At 40.0% G+C, this 20,213-nt stretch overlaps 1 protein-coding gene across 3 annotated transcripts in view; it reads left to right on the plus strand.

Annotated features, from left to right (window-relative positions):
• Positions 1–1,908: 1,908 nt before the first annotated feature.
• impdh1b (IMP (inosine 5'-monophosphate) dehydrogenase 1b) overlaps positions 1,909–20,213 on the plus strand; it is a 30,774-nt gene continuing 12,469 nt past the window's right edge. Inside the window, exons 1-4 of one of the 3 annotated variants that reach the window (XM_015959811.3) lie at positions 1,909–2,712; positions 9,347–9,445; positions 9,609–9,689; positions 19,908–19,956. In XM_015959811.3, the coding sequence (XP_015815297.1) occupies positions 9,348–9,445; positions 9,609–9,689; positions 19,908–19,956 (228 nt within the window). In that variant the 5' untranslated portion in view covers positions 1,909–2,712; position 9,347. The remainder of the gene's footprint in view (positions 2,713–9,346; positions 9,446–9,608; positions 9,690–19,907; positions 19,957–20,213) is intronic. The other 2 variants (XM_015959817.3, XM_015959826.3) reach the window with 2 other exon arrangements.

Genomic DNA, 20,213 nt, shown 5'->3' on the forward strand with positions numbered 1-20,213 from the left:
TTTATTTTTATTTTTATGTAGAGCCCAGCGATGGGACGAGGATCGCGCACAACTGGCAGGAAGACTCAGGCAAACGAGAGCACATTACTTAAAATTAGGGATGTCCGATATTACCGGTCTACCATTACTATCAGGCCACTTTGGCATTAAAAAGTCATACCGATATCGGTTTTCAGTCTTTTAATGACCCAACTTTTACATACTACACACATATTATGCATCAAACTTTCCAGCTACTTCTCTCTCATAAAATGTCAAAATATGACAGATCTGAGGTAATGTTTCTGAGATATATTGGGTTAATTTGACAAAACTTGTGAAGTAGAAATTTGCCCCGTGTAGTGACAACCGACTAAAACAAAAACAAGAATCTTCACCCAAGGCTGCTTTTCTTATCTGATGATCTTTATCTGTAAATATTTTATCACCATAGCTGCAATATACAGACAAAAGTAAAAGTAAATCACTAACTAATGAGCATGGCGTCGCGCTTAGGGAGAATGTGGCTCAGCTGCTGTTGGAGACATGGCCCTTTTCCTGTTCCTAACTTAAATTGAAGTAGTTGTCATTTTGCACAGAACCTGTTTAAAGTTTAAACATGTAGAAAATATGTGATGTTAGAACCCTAAAATGTTTTAGTTTTTCTTTTTCATGAGCGGTGGACACAGCATATATCGATATCGGTTTATATCTGTATCGGAAATGAAGAGTGAAACAATACTGGCATGTAGAATGGAAATTTGTTGTTCTGAAATGAAACACTTCATGCATGTATGTGCATTTGATCGTAATGTACCTACCTTATAAAAATCAATGACTGGGTCTGCGGGTTGGATGCAAATGTTGCAGGATTGTTCACGAGTGACAGCAGCAGACTGCAGGAACAGGCAGCAACGATCAGAAAGTCGGATTAAAATTTTAAAAACCGTCCCGTGGAGGTATGGATGTAGTTTAAACACCACTTTTTTTTACGTACATTTTTATCCCCTGCGCATTTTATTGTCCAAAAACAATCGTACGCTATATTAATTAGACACTGGTTGAGCACTAGGACCAAGCGGAAAACAACTGCTGGTGTTGAAGCCTGTTCCCTTTACATATTACATATTTTTTGTATATTTACTGTAAAGATACCCCCACTCCCCAGTCCTCATGCAGGTTGTCCCCTCCCAACGTCCATGCATGGAGGACTCTAAACCATTGCCAACCAGCAATAAATCCCCTGACACGTTCCCCAGTTTGTGAACTCACCATTGCAATGTTTTTTTTCTCTCCCAAAACTTTCATTCTGGTGATTCAGAAATTGTATCAACCTTCAAAATCAGAATTAGTACATCTGTATTTAGACGCCTTTAGCTGATTCAGAAAGCTCTCAACACGCCAATTCTGGCGTCTCTTTACTGGCACTCAGTTTATTTTAGGATTCCAGTTAAACTTTTTCCAACTGTTGCTAAACCTGCTCATCAGAACTATTGGACCTCCTTAACCTGTTTAACCCTAACCCCCCCCACCCCCAATTGGGGGCCTCTACAGTTTTATGTCCCAAACATCTACAACTGTCCACATTCTCCAAACACAACTAAAACCACAATCTAACAGCCCAGATGGGAAACAAGGCCATTTTAAATTGTAATAAATTAAGATACAATGATATTTGAACTTTATTTTAGAGGAGCATCTGACCTTCAGTGGTGTTTGCTGGGAAGAAAAACATGGACAAATGTAGTTGAGGATCCCTGGAATAGATAAAACAATAGACTACATTTCCTAAATGGAATTTGAACTCGCAACCTCCATCCTTTCACACAGGGCAGCTCTTTTAAAATAAAGTTCAAATGTTATTTTATCTTAATGTATCAAAAACCAAAAATTGCTTTGTTTACAATCTAAACTGTTTTGATTGTAGCTGTAGTTGTGCTCGGGGAATGCAAACAACCACTGACACTTGGGACATGAAACTCCAAAGGCCCCCAATTGGGAGGCGCCAAGGCCCAAAGAAAAAAGGCCTAGGGCCTAAACGGTTAACCCTCTCAGGGTCAAAATAAGTTTTGATAAAAGGACGAACAACTAAGTCATTCAGGGGTTCTTCTGAGTTTAAAAATGCTCATGAAATACATATGTGGTGTAACCAGTAGGTAGGTTTTAACGTTGCAAATCTGCAACACCTGCCTGCAGAGGGTTAAACTACAGTCATGTTACCTTAGGCCTGCAGGTCAGATGCTGTAAAAACCCACAGGTGCATTGCTAAACAAGAGGGAGAGAGCTTTAGCAGCAGCAGCCAGAGTCTGAACTGTGGAACGGTCTGCCTCTCCAGGACCCCTCACTCTCTGTTTCTTATTCTCTTAACTCACTTTTATTCCCTGGCTTGAATGTAGACTGAACTGTTGTATTTTAAACCTTTTACATCTCGTGTGAGTCTTTTGATTTGCTATAATGTTCTTATCTTGTGCTTTATGAATAAATGTGGTATCCATCTGAAAGAGGATGAAAGCCCTTCATCTGTCATCCCAGTAGTGGCAGCAGCAGGATGCAGTGGGTTAACTGGTGACCCGGAGGGGGGAGGAGAGGAGATCTGACGCTGCTGCCTGTACTAAACACCAACACTGTCTGCAACCACAGACAGTCAGCAGCACCTCTGAATCTCCCCACTGCACGATTTCACACGTTGGAGCGCACTAACATCGGTGTTTTCATCTATTTCAGCCCAACGAGGTAATGCGACATTACCGGGTTTCTTACCGCTCTCGGTTTTGTTTTAGCCCGAAAGTTGCTTCTTTTTGGCAACGTGGGCATCAGTTATCTGGAGTTTCTACGAAAAGCTGAACGGCTTCGCTCTTAAGACGAAGTTGCAAAGTTTTTAATCACCTTTTGTTGTCTATTTTAAACGATTTTAAACCGTTGCTTAAAGTCTCGGGAAAGTCTCGGGAGCTTTTGCTTAAGGTAAAGCTGAAACACAAGGCTGCTAACGCTAAATGCTAACGCCTCTACCCCACATGTCTGCAACCAGTCATGTGGTCCTCCACGGGGTTATTGGCTTTATTAATGTTTAAATTTATTATTGAGACCATTTGGCAGTTTCATGGTATCGTTAGATGTACGTGTCGCATATCTTCGTGTGTGTTTTTACAACTTGCATCGTTACATTACCACTTTTACTTCTCAAACCTGAAAAAGTCTGAGTCTAACGTGTAAAACATTGTTCCAGGGTTTAAACACGGAGTAGTTAATTGATCACTCATTTGGATATTAGTCAAAGTGACTATAAGCCTTATTTTAGCTGGTGATGAGTAACCATTTAGTAGAAGACGGCATTCCGCTTGGCTAAGAAGGGTTGAGCTAGCTAACCTTATAGCAGCGTAACAATCATTTATTTATGCATCGTTTCTCGTGTTGAACTCTTATTTTACTTGCGTTTTATAACCATGTTTGCAGCAGCTTCCATATTTAACGGGTTAAAATTATAATAGTTTCCGTGGACACACGCTATTAGAAGTTCACTCAATTACCAAACGTAGTTCAAAACTCAGTCAAACTACCACCAGTAAGTCTCCTAGATATTCATCATTTCAAATTTAGGAAAGTTAAACGGTTCATATTAAGTGATTTGACTTAATCTTTAATTCGGCACTGGTTTAACTCCTAGAATATCCATATATTCAATACAATTTGAACTTTTACACATGGCCCAGCAGCGTCTTTGAGGGCTAAATGGAGCCTAAACATGATACAAAACAGAGAAAGGTATGGCAGTACTCACGCTTGTTAAGTATAATTGATGCTAAAGGTTGCGCAGGATAATGTAACACGGATGCTGCGTTGACTCACCTTTCCTAAAACAACAAAGGTGGGTTTGACGTAGCATGTTTATCTACGAGTGTGCAGTGCAAGCTGCTAATGTTTGCTAGTTACCGATAATCTAATCTAGGTCACCAGGCCAGTAATGTACAGGTCGAGATACGGACGTCTGTGAGGATATTGTGTTTTTTTGTTTTTGCTTTTAATGCTTTCAACTACAACATTTGTGCTTTCAGCTTGTTTTTTGCTGCCGTGGTTCGTTTGTGTGTTAGTAGGTCAGTCGGCCGTGTTTTCTTCCCATTTCTCGATTCAATCGTTTTAATTTAGGAAACAACAGCAGGATTATTACTGGTGCAGCAATCACGGCTGGACCAACATTGTAATAAATTTTGTTATTTTTGAGATGAAGTGCTTTTTAATTAGAAATTTTTGGAGCAGGAAAAGATAATTCAGCAGGGTTTTAACTTACAAAATATTTAAGGGACACTGAAGCATTTTTCACCTTACAGCTGAAGCATTGACCCGAGACAGGCAGGTGGTGTTGATGTTACCATGGTTATGTCTTCCTGTGAGAAGGCCAGCAGCCTGCCTGAAAAGTAGATGTCTGGTGCTGCAGCAGAACATCAAGCCACTCTGCCTGTAGACATCCTTGTGTTGGGTGTTGATCTGCAGGGTTTAAAGGGACAGTAGATGTTTTTCTGGAGAATCTTTTGCCATATTGCTTTAAACACTCTTCACGTACAGATTGCAACCAATAAAATGAATGTTTTATTAAAAAATAAAGGAATAACTTTAATAACTTCTGAAATGTACAGTTCTAGAAACACCTCAACCAATCAGCGTGAATTAGGGCTGCAACTAACGACTACTTTAATAGTCGACTAGTCACCAACTATTGAAACGATTAGTTGACTAATCGGATAATTTTTCTTAAATTTAGCATGAGATTGCTTTAATTATGTGAAAAATGATAGTAAACACAAGAAAGTTTGTACTTCAAATAGAAAATGCATATTTTATAGAACTTTGCTGCTGATAGGCCAATTCATGCTAAAAGTCAATAAAAATGCCCTGTCTAACACCAATTAGGCACAGTGCTCAGTCGGTACAGATATAAATGCTTAAACAAAATTAAAATACTTTTGTCAGGCACAATCAGGCATAATGGGCTCACACGGGAGGCGACATCGCCTCTCCATTCATTTTCAATGAGATATGCGCAACAAAGCGATAATCGTGGGTCTCCCTCCTGCTAAGCGAAACGTGAAAAACGTGTGTGTGAAATTTTGCGCTCGTGTGTGTGTCGTGCACAGGCGACCCAGCGACGCAATCCCAGAAAATTGAAATATTTTCAACTTTTCATCACTGTCGCTCGGACGAGGACCAATCAACGGAGGTTTCATTCACTGACCAATGAGCGGGCAGAATGCTCCGTACATCTCCGAGCAAACATGAAGGAGAAGTTGATTATTATTATGTTTTATATAGTAAAATCAGAAGTAAGATTTCACATAACTAGCAGCACCTTGTGAAACATCATATCTACCACTTTTTAAACTCTGAACTGCTAACCTTAATTCCCTCCAACCTGACACAGCCAAACAAAGCAACGGAAGTTTCAATTTCGCCAAGGAACAGAACGCTTTGCAGCTGGCCCCTGCCGCGGGTCGCCTCCCGTGTGTCAGGTAATAAAAGCGACGAATTTCGCTGATCGCTGTCGTTTGTCGCCTCCCGTGTGTACCCCCCTAACAGTAAATCTTTTTTTAAAGTGAAAATACGTTTTAAAAAATGTTCAATGTACATCCAAAACAAAACGTATTGGCTTTTGTATTATTTAAATCTTACCGAGGTGAGTCAGACTCTGTTTCATTCAACTGTCCGATGTGCTTTCTCTTTAAGTGTTCATGCATCTTCGAGGTGCTGCCGTGATACGTGAGGACTGCTTTGCAAATATTGCAGGTCATCTTTTTATTCACCGAATCCAGGCTAGAATGCTCCCAAAATTTTGATGTTTTGGTAAGCGTAGCTGCTGTGTTGGACGCCGACATTTCTGTTAGTTGGCACTCAGCAGATAAGCTATTGCGCATGTGAGACTGTTGGCAGAGATTGTAATGAAGGGAGATGCCTCACTCGGTCGGAAAAAACACGTCTGGTGATGTCGACAATGAAATTCATTGACTATTTCTATTATCGATATTTGTCGACAACGTCAACGAATCATTGCAGCCCTAGTGTGATTGTTCTATTCTTAATGATTGAATCCGTTAGACTGCCCTCTGAACATCCCTCCCACCTAGAAGCAGCTGAGCAGGAAGCAAAGCTAGAGCGGGGTTTAACAGACTGAATGTTCCGTTCTGTTTGTCACATGTAAATTTCATTTTAAGAGCAAGTTACCCCCTACCAGAGTCTTACTCCACTTCCAGTTTAAAAAAATGCAACAAATGCTTGGCAGACTGAGAAGGCGGAGCCGCTAACAAATACACAGGCTCTCAGTGGCATTGTGACCTCATATGGCTTCAGCTGATGTCATAAAGTACCAATAGCGATGGCAAATTTAAATTCAAATGCAGTGCAGAGTTTTTTTGTTTACCTGAAGAGGGCGCAACACTGACAATTTTAGGTAGAAATTTTAAATTTTAACCAAGATGCATTAAAGTGCCAAATTATTGACTACACATGTCTACAGCATGATTAGACACCCATTTATATAGTTTATCAGCACAAAAGTTGATTTGGGGGTGACTTGCTCTTTAAGTAGTTTACATTTTCTGTTTAGCGTCTGGTTTCCTTCTTGTTTATGTGATGGACCTGTTGTCTGTGAACACAGCCTGTCCTCTTTCGGCTGTCGGAGCTGTCTGTCAGTTTGTTTCCTAATGCGAGCTGTCAGAGAAGAGACCGACTGAGAGGAGGTTCAGGGAGGGTTCTGGAAGTTTTGACCAGTTTGGCACTAAGCTGCTGTACTGCTTGTTTTCCACCATGAAAATTGTTACATTGTGTGTTTTCAGTAAGTACAGTACCTACTGCAACTTTAACCGATCCAGATTTCATTTTAGGAGACCAAACAAAGAAACAAAAACAAAGAGTGCATTAGGGTTGTCACAGTGTGAAAATTTAACCTCACGGTTATTGTGACCAAAATTATCACGGTTTTCGGTATTATTGCGGTGTTTTTTAAACGTGTTACATTTTCAGACAACAAAATAAACCCTGTATATCAGGAAAATATTGTCCTCAGTTTTTGTCTAAATTTTGCCTGAAATTTGTTATGTTGTAATCAGGGTCCGAAATTAACACTCGCCGCTCGCCAAATGCGAGTAAATTGCTCCATTTGGCGAGTAAATTTTTGAGCTCTACCTGCCACATGGCAAGTAAATGTTTGCACCAAATTAGTTATGCTTATCAGTCATCTTCCATGGATTTCTGATACTCCTCCCGCCTGCATGCAACGTACACAAATGTACGCGAAACGTGAGCGCTGCATCCAGCGTCATTTCCACCTATCCCATTCAATCAGTTTATCAAGTTAGCAGTTAGCTTCGTGTTAAAACTAGCGGTGAAATGTGGCGGTTTTTAACTGGAGTCAGCCAGCCTTCTAAAAGAAAACTTGTCGAACTGGAAGAAAAACCACCAGGACCAGTGGCAACCAGAAGATTTTGTGAAAAGTGGCGAACCGTAGATGGCGGAGTCGTGAGACAATTGCTACATTATGACGGCCACGTAGCGTTGCTGCCTTTCAGAGACAACTGTCCCTCGGCATTCTTCAAATATCCAATAAATGCCCATACTTCCGACTTAGTCTTCTTTGAGGGATAATAAATGTCCTGAGTGCTGCTGTCTCCTCCTTTGGCCATTATTTCAGCTTTAGCTTAAAGAAAGTTTTGGTCATAAACAACAAAGTGCGCATGTGCCGCTGGCAACTTCAGCTGATGATATGGTGGCTGGTAAGGGTCACCGCGCCTACACCGCAGCCACGGTAATCCACTGAGATAATATATATTTTAAAAACAAGACGGTTATTATTATTGTCTACTTTTTTACCGGGGTTTACTGCTACACCGGTTACCGTGACAACCCTAGCCCTGACACACTTTCAGATATTCTCGTGGTACAGCTGTGTTCTCCAGAGATTAAGGACTATGACCCAAATGAGACTGTAAGGCTTTGGCACAAAGACGGTGTCAGAAGCAGGCCAGACTTCATGGACAGAGAAAACAAGGAGTCTTGACTAGATTTCAGTGAAAGAGTTCATAAAAACATCTCTAAAAATAAATAAATAGTAAAAATGACAAAAGATTTGTTTTCCTTATTAATTGATGTTTTAATTATTTTGTCACTCTGTTTGGAATCAACATAATATAGAATAGCATGCTTTAGGTAGATCTAAATCATTTAGAATTTTGGCCGGTAAAAAATATGTTTGGCCGGTAGATTTTCATCATCTACCGGCCAACTTGGCCGGTGATTAAAAAATTTAATTTTGGACCCTGGTTGTAATTATGTTGTTTATTTGTTTACATATTTCCCCATTAGTCTTTAAAATACCAATATTTGCCCATACCTTACCTTATTTTTTGTCTGTTTGATATCATCATTTTAAAAATATTAGATCAGATGATACTCAGTACTCAAGTAGCCTTCTAATCCGATACTTTTTTTTTACCCTTGAGTAATAAACCCGTAATAAACCCTACATCAGGAAAATATTGTCCTCGGTTTGTGTCCTTCCAGTGAGATTTGCAGATGTGGGAAAATGTCATCAGGCAGTAATCATTGTTAAATTCATAATTATTCTCAGAGAGAGACCAACTCTTATCTGCCCCTGGGAGCCCCGTAATGCATAGCGTCATTTCAACATGGCGGTGTCCGTGACACGGTTTATATGCAGGTAGCGGCGCTGCGGCTGCTTTATATAGCGACTCGTTGCTTTCTCCCTCAACCCAAATCCTCGGATCACGCATTTTAGCCAAAACGCTAACGTTAGCTTGCCTTGCATTGACTGTAGAGTTGTGGGTGATGGTCACGCAGATGTGTCATGAGATTTGAAGAGTTGCTGCCTTTCACAGACACTTTTTCTGCACGTGCTGCAAACAGGATATCCATCTTCTATCAGCTGTCCCTTGGCATTCTTTCAAATTTCCAGAAAATGCCCATACTTCCCACTTTGTCTTCTTTGAGGGATAATAAATGTCCTGAGCGCTGCCGTCTCCTCCTTTGGCCATTATTTCAGGTTTAGCTTCAAGAAAGTTTTGGTTGTAAACAACAAAGTGCACATGTGCCGCCGGCAACTTCAGCAGATGATACGGTGGCTGGTAAGGGTCACTGCGCCTACACCACAGCCACGGTAATCCACCGAGATAATATAGTTTTTAAAAAACAAGACGGTTATTATTATTGTCAACTTTTTTTTTACCGGGGTTTACCGCTACACTGGTAACCGTGACAACCCTAAAGTGCATAATTGAATCATTATTTATTTTACATGTTTGCATTTCATTAAGTTATTTTGCAACTCGCTGAACTGAAGTTGTTCCATTTTCTGATCATTTGGCAGCATGGCGGATTACTTGATCAGCGGCGGCACAGGCTACGTCCCTGATGACGGACTCTCGGCACAGCAGCTCTTCTCAATCGGCGATGGCCTGACATATAAGTAAGTTTTTACTGCATCACAAAGTTTTGATTTGTTTTCCGAACGTCTTTAAAGTGTGAAAAGGTTTTTTTTTCTTCTAAATCTTTTCAAACCTCACTTGTGTGTGATGGTGGGTGGAGTGTACACACCAGTGCTCTGTAATAGTCAACGCATTTTGAACCAGCAGATCTGACCAACAGTGTGTTGTCTCGGATGGTCATACGGCCGAAGAGCTATGCTCTAAAGGAGATGGGTTGACTTACAAGTGAGTAAACCAGTCATCTTCAAACTTATTAAAAACCCACTGTCTCTCCAATTCAAAAGGGAAAGCCGATTTTCTGAAGACTCTTTAGTTTGATACCAAACTCTAATGTCATGAACTCAGATGCATGAACGGTCATAATACCATAGAAGTAATGGATTGTTTAGCGTGTAAAGTGTGTGAGGTGTCCTGTAAACACAGAGTGCATGGCTAACACTTCATCTCTTTCCCTTCATGATTTCCTCTGTCAAAAATCTCATGGGCCATTCCCATCTGTACCGGGTCGGCCCGGGCCGGGTAGCCCCGGTCGGCCCCAGCCTGGCCCGGTTGATTCCACACATCCTTGCCTTAAGCCCATGTGGGCTGATTCTACCCACCAATCAGAGGCTTGCTCTAATGGAAGGTGTGAATTTGCTGTCAGCAGTGGGTGTGTTGGCCCTGGTCGGCCTGAAGCAGACCCCCTCGAGAAGAGGGCTGAGAATGAGCCTTGGTTGGCCCGGAAAAATACCAGGCCACCCAGATATGTAAACAACCTACGCTACCCGGCCCGGGCCGACCCGGTACAGATGGGAATGGCCCATAATTAAGCATCAGTTTTCTCACCTCTTCCTCACTCTCCTCCTAGCATCTTGGAATCATACTGCCTCACGAATCAGCTCATAGTGACTGACAGGATTCATCTGTGATCTGTGGAAATACCCTTTCATGAAACATAAGTAGTAAGAGTTCTGATTGGCTCGTATGGATTGTTTTCTTTCGTCTATAATTACATTTACTGTAATAAGACATCTATTTATGTAATTTGTTTTGTGTGTTTGATACATTAGCTTGAGGGTGAAGCAAATGATCAATACTTAAAGATGCCCTCTCAGCGCTCTCTGAAGAACCATTAGTGGGAAATCCTTCAATTTCATGACTTTTTTCTAGCAGCTAATTTAAGAGAGAATGTTGCTGCGTTTGAGTGTTTTTGCACTGATTTAATTAAATACATAATATTTGATGGAATGATTACAGGGTGTCCGCGGGGTTTTAAAAAGTATTAAAAAGTGATAAATAAAAATAGTCAAATTTAAGGCCATTAAAAGTGTTAAATTTGGTCTCAGAGGTATTATTTTTTCCAAATTAGGTATTATTTTTTTCAGACTATCAGATGTCGTATTCTGAACATCGACATAGAAATATATTCCGAATGAAATGTTTTGAACGATTATAAAAACAAAACAAGCCGATTATTTGCTCCTCCCACTTGCGCTGCCTTAAGTTGCAAATGAAGCGCTCCTCCCAGTGTTGCCAAGTTAACTTAGCGACTTTGACGCTATTTCTAACAGCTTCTCAGACCCTCTCTTGACTTTTTAAATCTTAAAAGTACCTAGCGAACACCTCAGAAACATCTCTGGTAACCCTTAGCTACTTTCTGGATAACTGTCGTCGACATTTCCTGCAGGTTAGCTAAACACTCCGCCTGCGCTCCGTACCGTTCTTCAGGACATTAGGAAAGGGAATGATGTAGTGATGTGTCAGTCGCTAAAGAAACAGCTCTCGGAGCCGGCTCCCTGTTGGAGTAACCAAAGTGAGTGACACACACCGTACCTGCGGACTCCTGAGCCGATAAAAACGGCTAAATGTGCGCGTGCGGCGTGCTAAACACACGTGCAGCTTGCCCCTGATTGCTGTGAGACCGGGTTGGGGGGTGGGGGGTGCAGCTGTGGTTGGGACAATTATTACATTAACTGATGGACTTGTAAATAAATAGTTTATAAATAAGGTAGAAATAAGTTCCTCTCGCTGATAAATAATAACTAATCTCTCTGAGGACACGGTGCTAGTGCATGCTCCTACAGCACCTTGACACGACTAAATAAATGTTATGCAACATTTAGTGAACAGCAATTTGCATGTATTTGTTATAAATGCCACTGTGTAATTCTTGCTGTCAGTATTTGCAAGATATTGGTATTTGGGTCTGTACTGGTTAGACTTAAATGAGTCAAACCAAGGTCTATAGCCCTTGGGTCATAAACTATGAGCTATAAGTATATTGGTCTTTTTATACTGGGAATCAGGAGTTATTTTAGTGATCATCTTGTTTCTTGTTTATTTTTGCCCTGATTGTGCCCTGAGCAGTTTTATGACTGAATAAAAAAAAAATAAATAAAAATCTACATAAATTGAAAAATCGTCTTAAATAATCGAGATCTCAATTTCAGTCACAATAATCGTGATTATTGTTTTTGCCATAATAGAGCAGCCCTACTTTAGCATATCCGGTCACATAATGATGACGTCATATTCAGTGGTCGTTGTGCATCATTTCAGGCCTCGTGGTCAACTGTCTGAACCGCTGAACAGAAGTGCCTGGCTTATTTTCTAAGTAAAATAAATATGTGCAATACGTTGTCAACATCAGTGAGTCTCTAAGTCTATTCTTTTTGTATATTATATATGTTAAAATGTGTGTAAATAGGTCGCTGATTAACACTTGCAATTTAGTGTTGTGATGGTTTTAAAAAAATTCTGAAGGTAGTAAAAAAAGTATTAAAAAGTAGTAAACTTTACTTAAGGATTGCTGTATATACCCTGGATTATATCAGTGACCACCTAAACTCATCACGTGGCTTACTGGAAGATTTGAAATAGTGTTTTTTGTCTTTTGTTTCACCGTCTTTTACGAAGACAAAAACTTTTTGTTAGTTTAATTTTTTCTTTCTTTTAAATACATGTAACATATGTAGGGATGCACCGATACGATACTGGTATCGGTATCTGTAAAAGTTAACCGATACCAGGAACCGATACCAATGCAGTTGCTTGAAAATGGCTTCACTGTAACTTGTCATTTCTGTTCACCTATTATTTTAGTTTTGTGATTTCTATTCTTATATTTTACTTTTTATCTGCCTCACAGTCTTTTCCTGTTGAAAGCAGAGAAAAAAATAAAATCTGTATTCCAAATCGTTGCATTTTTTTGTGTGCTAGAATTATCTGTGTTAATCGGTATCGGCGAATATTCAGATCCAAGTATCTGTATCGTATCGGTTTGGAAAAAAGTGGTATCGTTGCATCCCATATGCGGTTATTACTATTTTCATTTTTCTTCTTTGTAAAGAAAATTAGCACAAGCAGTCTTCTGACTCGTGGAAACAGAAAATTTAGTGAGAGAGTAGAAATGTTCTGCACCAATGCCATGTTTAAAAACACATTTAGTTTTTCCGGCTTCAGTCCTCAACTCTGAAAGGTTCTCAAGTTTAGGTGCTTTTGCATTTAACAGGTCACAAAAATGAGTTTTACAGCAAAGAGTTCTCCCATGCTAATGCTGCAACCTTCACAAATCCCAAACATGATTTACACAATTACAAAAGTTCATTTATTTGTTATAATTGTGATGATTATGGCTTAAAGTCTACGAAAATCCCAAATTCAAAATGTCAGAAAATTGTAATACTGGGAAAAGGTTCAATATACTCAGTGTCACACTCGAATCAGCTGATGAATCCAGAACACCTGCTACACCTGCTAGGGGTTCCTGAGTCTTAAGATCAGGTCTCAACACGTCGCTCATGAGCTAACCGTAGCTCGTTCGCACGGAAAGTCGCTCGCCTAGAAGCAGCCAGCGAGCCATCCTGCCTGTCTTGTAATTAATGAGGGACGGCTTTTATTTGATGGCAAGTCGTCCCTGCTTTCTGTAATATCTAATCTAGAATTGGCATTTTGTGAAAGTAAAATAAAAATCTGATTATTGCACAAATCTCTTGGCAAACGTGTTCTACTGGAAATATGCAGATTAACTGCTCAGTTTGCAGCACAGATTTCTGATCTCAGCGACTGCAGCTGCAGGTGGATAAAGACACGCGTTTTAAAAAGAAGTCTGTTTTACAGACCTGATTTCAGAACAAACTTCCTCAGTAAAATATTCTGGGTGATGGTAAAGTTCTATTTGTGGTAACCGCTCATTAAACACTGTTTATGAACCCGTGATGAACTCAGACCTCCAGACTTTCTGGACTGCTCCTGAGATTTAGGTTCAACAGCTTTCCTTCAACAGTTTCAGCTGATTGTCCCATTTAGTAATAAAACATGAGGCTCTCTCTCTGTTTCCGCTCTGTGTTGCACACAGCCATCAGCTGATCCAGAGGCAGATAAAAGGGATAAACCTCCAACCTTTTATAGTTTTGGAGGGTATTTGTTCAGCTGTGACAAAATAGATGAACACTATGGCTATGGAAAAAGTAGCATTGCTGCTTAAGCTTGGTTTATGCTTGACGCATTTACTTTCCGCTTGGTGATGCGGCTCGCGGATGGAACGCGCTTCACAACTTGCGGTGTTTATGGTTCATGTGGCTTGTCTCTGCTGTGAGCCAATATTCTCCCAAACTGTAGGGGGCAGCATGGAGCTCTACGGCATGCATCCAACACTACACCATAGTAGAAGTAAAAATTACTGTTGTTTACAACATGACATTCCAGCATTTTTAACAGCGTCCTCATCTTTTCCGACAGTGCGAGCTATTTCTCTCCAAGATTTATTAACAACATGTTGATCACGGTGATCTTTGATAGCTGAATCATACAAATGTCTGTATTTACGAACCTCTGCCATACTAGTTCTTGCCAGTCTGCCATGTTTTTCCGCGTCCGACCATCCGCGTGGTTAGAAAATTTCCTAGGTGCGCGGTGCGGAAAGTTTAGGCCGTGCGGTGGAGGGGCGTGGTTGTTAAAATGACGCAATTTTGCCGCGTGGAGCTGTGTGGACCTCGCGGATGCGTCAAGCATAAACCAAGCTTTAGGCTCCAGACGGGGCACAGGGTCAGGGACTGAACCGGTTAGCTGTTCCTGTGTGCTGTGTTACTGATCCATTCTAAAAATAATAATAATAATAAAAAATAAAAAAGTCAAATCTTTCACATGAAGTAGATTTGTTTTTCATTATTTGAAAGTATCTGATTAGTTAAAAAACAAAATGTTTAGTTAGATTTTCAGAATGTTTTCCTTGTAGTTTTTTTTATAATGACGACATATTGAAGTACAGAGAAATCAACTTGTGAATACAATGCATGTTAATATAGTAAGTATAGCATTTTTCTAACACAATAAGCATATTCACACATGGTAAGTATCAGTGTGAATAAATCGTATGGCAGTAGCTCTTCTGTGCTTGCATTGTGTAAAAGTAGCTCACGGGCCAAAAAAGGTTGGAAACCCCTGCTTTCGATGGTCTCTCGGTCTAAGTAGAATTTCTGAAATAAACCAACTTTTGCACCATATTCAAATTTTTTTAGTTTCATTTTAGGGCTGCACAATATATCGAAAAATGATCGTCATCTCGATAACGGGACGTGCGATAGGCCCATCACAAAGCACGTCAAAAACGGCGATAATTGTTTGGTTCAAACTAGGGTTGTCACAATACTAAAATTTCAAACTCGATTCGATACTGGGGGGGGGGAAACTCGATACTCGATTTTGATACAATTTAAAAACACCAATTTATTGAACAAGTTTATTCAAAAAATAACATTCCTCAATTTATATTGCTAAAATTAAATGTTAAGAATTAAGTGTATAAAGTGCTTAAACCTTCAAGTATCAGCATTTTTTAAAACGTGCATACAAAAACTGGCGAAAGTTAACACTGTAAATCATGAATTGTCTCACTATATATACACTATTTGCAGAGTGATGTTTTGCTGCTTAAACTCTGTTTAAGGTGCATTTTTGTCATAAGCTGTAATGCCATATGTTTTGTTCTGTACTTTTGAACAACTCTGTTGGTCAATAAAGGGAGAAAACAAATTTCTCCACAGTAGGACAAAGGTACATCTACCGGTAATCTTAATAAAAACAGATTGGCGCACGGCAGTGACGTCATTAAAAGCTCCGCGGCTAGTCTGTTTATGCCTAGAAATCCCAGACTCACTCCAAACAAACAGGGGAATCATGTTAATGATTCCTAACAAAACCTTTCGACATTGAGATGTTTTGGTGCAGATAATTTCTTATTTCGAAGCTGCACCATGGGTGCCCGTCCGCACCCGTTATATGGATATACACTGATGGCGATTCGCCGATGGATCTAAATACCCCGGGGAATCCAAGTAGCACCAAAGTTGTCAGCGTGAGTAAACAAATGTACTGCATGCTAGAAATTAAGTCCGGGTTGCAATAAACGGGAGTTTTCCTTTAAGCATATAAGCGTGAATATACAGACTTGGTATGCTAATTAAGTTGGGCTGTGAAGCGCCTCCCAAATTTGCTGTTTATGTTTTTGTTTATTTATTTGGCAGACAAAACTTGGATCGGAGACAACTCGCGTGGGGAATTGCAATGTAGCCATGCGGCATCTTCTTCTGTTTGTTTGGGAGGCGGAGGCTGCTTTATGGCATCTGGCTGTCGTGCGTATCGGTGTACTTGAAGAAGGTTGTGTGTAATAGTCCATAATATTGATACCACAGGGATGGAATATCTAATTTAGATACCACTTTTAGCATCGATTCATATCTAGGTATCGATTTTTTTGACAACACTAGTTCAAACATTCCCATCTGTGTCATACATCAACTTTTTGTAAACCAGCTCTGTTTTTACGTGAAGTATTGTTTGACCAATCAAATGTAGCCCCTCTGATATGCGGCCAATCAGATGGGTCTGTTCACGTAATACGCCCGCCCCCTACGTAGACCCTTACCCCAAAATTCCACTCTCCGCTCCGCCCCCGCTTTCCGCTTCCGCTCGTTTCCCTTGTTCGTCATGCTGGCTCAGAATAAAGAACGCACTTTGTGCTGAGGTTTCTGCGATCAGCGCTGCTTTCAAACGTGAACGTGAGTCTGCTCGGTGTCGTTAAGCAGCTGATAATAACCGGGCTGACTCCGACACGTGCCGGTGAACCAACCCACCTACCTTCATGTCGCTAGTGTTCCACCGGGTGGTGATGTTAGCCCCAGGCTCCGGTTAGCTTCCAGCTAAAAGGCTACAGCACTCTCCTCCCAGTCCCACCCTGCTAAAGAGGGCATGGAAAAGTTCCCCCACACATCAAAGTGACTTTTCATTTATGAGCTTTTATAACCTTGTTAATCAGGATAGTTGATTTGCTGCTGCACATAAACCGTCAGTCAGAAGCTCTGCTAGCCGGTTGTCTTAAGAGGAGCTAGTTCAATTTGTTAGCTTGTTATCATAATCATAGCTGCAGTTTCATCATCTGAGCTGCTTTTTAAGATCTAGGTAAACTTGTTCAATTTGGGGTTAAAAACAAACGCTTTCACATATTTTCCATGTAGTTTTTTGCCAGTTCCTCTTCTGAAAGGTAGACAATTGTTTTTCTCTTTCCCTCAGAAAATCTTAATATTCTCCTAGCTTGGCCCAGCACAGTTCACGTCCCAATTACAGCGACAGCCTTATATCATAACCACATAAGTGGAGAAAATGTTCAGTAGCAATGAGAGAATTTGCTGTTGCATTTAAGTGAAGTTAACTATTATTTAACATTTAAAGTAATTTTCTGATTTTTTTTATTTATTCAAAAACCCTGGTAAGGGATGTTTTTCTGTATTTGGAGCATCAGAAAAAGTTTTATGGTGGAGGTGATGTTTAAAAGTCACTGAGAAACTGCATGCATGCAGTTTGTTGTTTTGCTGCTAATACAGTAGCAGGTGCAGCTGCATATGTTTTCAATAAAAATGTCATGTTGTAATGGAATTCATGCATTAGTTTGTGTTTGCTTTGAACCCAGAGCAGACGTCACATGCCAGACGACATCAACACTGCATACTTTAGTATTTGTTCATTTATCGTGAGTAATATCGATATCACAATATTAAGCACTGTTATCGAATATCGCAGGTTTTCCTAATATCGTGCAGCCCTATTTCATTTATACCAAAGTAAAATTCAGTTGACTGGAGCTGTCCTGTATCCAGCATGACCAGCTTAATCAGCTCCAATGATTATAAAATCAAATACTTGAAATTTTTTTTTTCATTAAATTTTTTCCAGTTCTTAGATGCATTGTTACCAAGATGAAATAAAAAGTAGTACTTTTCCCAGTTATTTAACTCATCATTGCTAGTTGCTACTTCACTCTAGCAATAACAAATTACCACAGTAACCAGAAAACCCTCAAAACCAGAATCTGTTCATCTCCAGGTTTGCATTTTGCTGTAAAAAATGTAAACTAGACATATGAACAGAAAATAAATGTAGATTAAGTTTATAACTGCCTTGTTTCACGTTCTAAACAGAATATAAGGTACTAGACCGGAAACCTGTTGACTGGATTTTTACCTTGAATCAAGCTCGTGAACAACAGTTTTACCACAAAATACTATGAAATACGAATCCATGTTATTATTTATTACTGATGGGTTTTTGGCCAAACTCATCAATGAAGCTCATAAATATATTTCTCACACAAGAATTCACCTAAATTAACTTCATGTCACACAGACCAAATGTCCGACGCCATTCCCTCTGCTGCTGACGGGTTCTGGTGGTCAGACAAGCAGCAGAAGGTGGAGACTAGAGCAGTTGTGGCTTAAACCCAGCCACACTTTGCATCACACATTTGTCTAAATTTAACATTCAAATAAAATCTAATAAGGAGCTGCTGTAAACCTAAAGCTGACCCTGAGTCAGTTCGTCCTGAGCGTTGCAGCTGAGGTTTGGGGCAGGAGCAGATGTTGGAGCATAAATGTTTGTGGGCGTGACCCCACCCTTTGCGGTGTCCTGTCCAGTGCCTCTATTTGAGATTTTCCTCATTCCCACCCACGCTCAAGCAGAATAGATGAGGGGAATCTATTTCTGGATCAGCCCTCTTTCCTTTAGCTCATCTTCTACCAGTGGTGTTCACCTGATTCTCCTTTTACTCGCTACAACATTCCTCCAGAAGTATAAAGCTTCTGTTCACTCCTGCGCCCTTTCGTTTATTCTCACACCCATCATCTAAAACCACTAAGTATATACAGACTCCACCAGAGGAGAGGAGTAAATACATTCCTGTGTCTGGCTCCTTCTCCACAACGTATCTTATTCTTTATTCAGGCAAGGAGCTGAAAGAGGTCAGCTGTAGCTCGTTTCCACAGCTGTTGTTGCTGTCACTGCTACAACCCCAAAGATCTAATAGTCTAATGGTCTAATAGGCGGCTGTGAGGGGCTGCGTACTTCCCTTCTAACAGTTTTTGTTTGGAAATAAACAAAAATGGAAAATTTGCCTTTTACTGATTACCATTTAAAATTGGAGAACAAAAAAAAAACAACTCTTTTCAGTTTTTTTTTCTTCCATGAAATCAGAGAACAAAAAATGAAAAGTTGTCTTAGTTTATTTTCTGTTTCAAATTTGGAAATCAAAAATTGGACTTTAATGGTATTTTTCTTTTGTTTTGATCGTGAGCCATCCCGTTGTTCATAGGTGACCTGCTCGCTAATGCAGTGCTAAGGTTTTACAGTTGGACAAACATCAAACGAGACGTTGTGAAATAGTGGTTAGTTGCAGTGAAACATTAAAGAAGAGCCCATTGAAGGGATTGTTTGTGATTGGCCAACTTCACAATAAACATGTACAAGCCTAGTATAAAAAACTGGTTGTTACGTTCTGCACGTTCACATCAATATCCTGGACCTTTCTTTCTACAAATATGGGGATTTTATTACAGAGAAGACAGTAAATGGAAAGTCTTGTTGCTAGGAATGTGTGGAGAAGGTGTGCTGGAGTTCCCCTCCTATGATGTTTGATCCGAGACACCAAGGATCTCTGGGTCAGAATCAAAAACGACTTAAATTATTGTTTTATTTTTGATTTATACTTTTGAATCACCAACAAAACTAAGACTACTTAATTTTTGTTCTCTGTTTTTAGCAAAACAGAAATACTTTTTAGTTTTCCTGTTATCAGACGGTAAAAAGGAAACAACCCATTTTCTGACTTTTGTTTGGTTTACAAACAACACTCCATTGGTCAGCGAGTTCCTGTAAGCAACACTTTCGTTGTGACCTTTTTAAAAGTGGTTCTTATTTAATTTGTAATCTGCCACCATTTTTATCTTGTTACCAGGTCACTTAATTTTAATTATTCAAAACTTCGAGACGTATTTATGTTTTTCCCACCATGGCTGTTCAGCTACTTTTACACTCGCCTCTCTGAGTTTGGAACCGAACGCTGGTCACGTTTTTAAATGTTGCCTTGATGAAGTTTGTCTTGACCATTTGTTTTTTACTTTGCGTTTTCTCTTGCAGTGACTTCCTGATTTTACCTGGCTTCATTGACTTCACCTCAGATGAAGTGGTGAGTGCACACGCTTTTGGCAACTTGAATTAGAAACAAGGGCAGCTTCTGTTGAGTGGAAGTGTGGAATATTTTGTAACGTGATGAAGGTTCTCTGATTTGTGGCAAAGGGCACATTTGCCCAGCTGGGTCAGTACTTTTGAATCCACAGATTAACCCAAGGAGCCACGATGTCTGCTCAAGATCATAACATCAGTATCTGCTGTTCCGTCCCAGAAGGACACTGCAAGTCACGATGATAATAATTAGATAATAAT

This window comes from Nothobranchius furzeri, chromosome 1 (assembly GCF_043380555.1).
Source record: "Nothobranchius furzeri strain GRZ-AD chromosome 1, NfurGRZ-RIMD1, whole genome shotgun sequence".
NCBI lineage: Eukaryota > Metazoa > Chordata > Actinopteri > Cyprinodontiformes > Nothobranchiidae > Nothobranchius > Nothobranchius furzeri.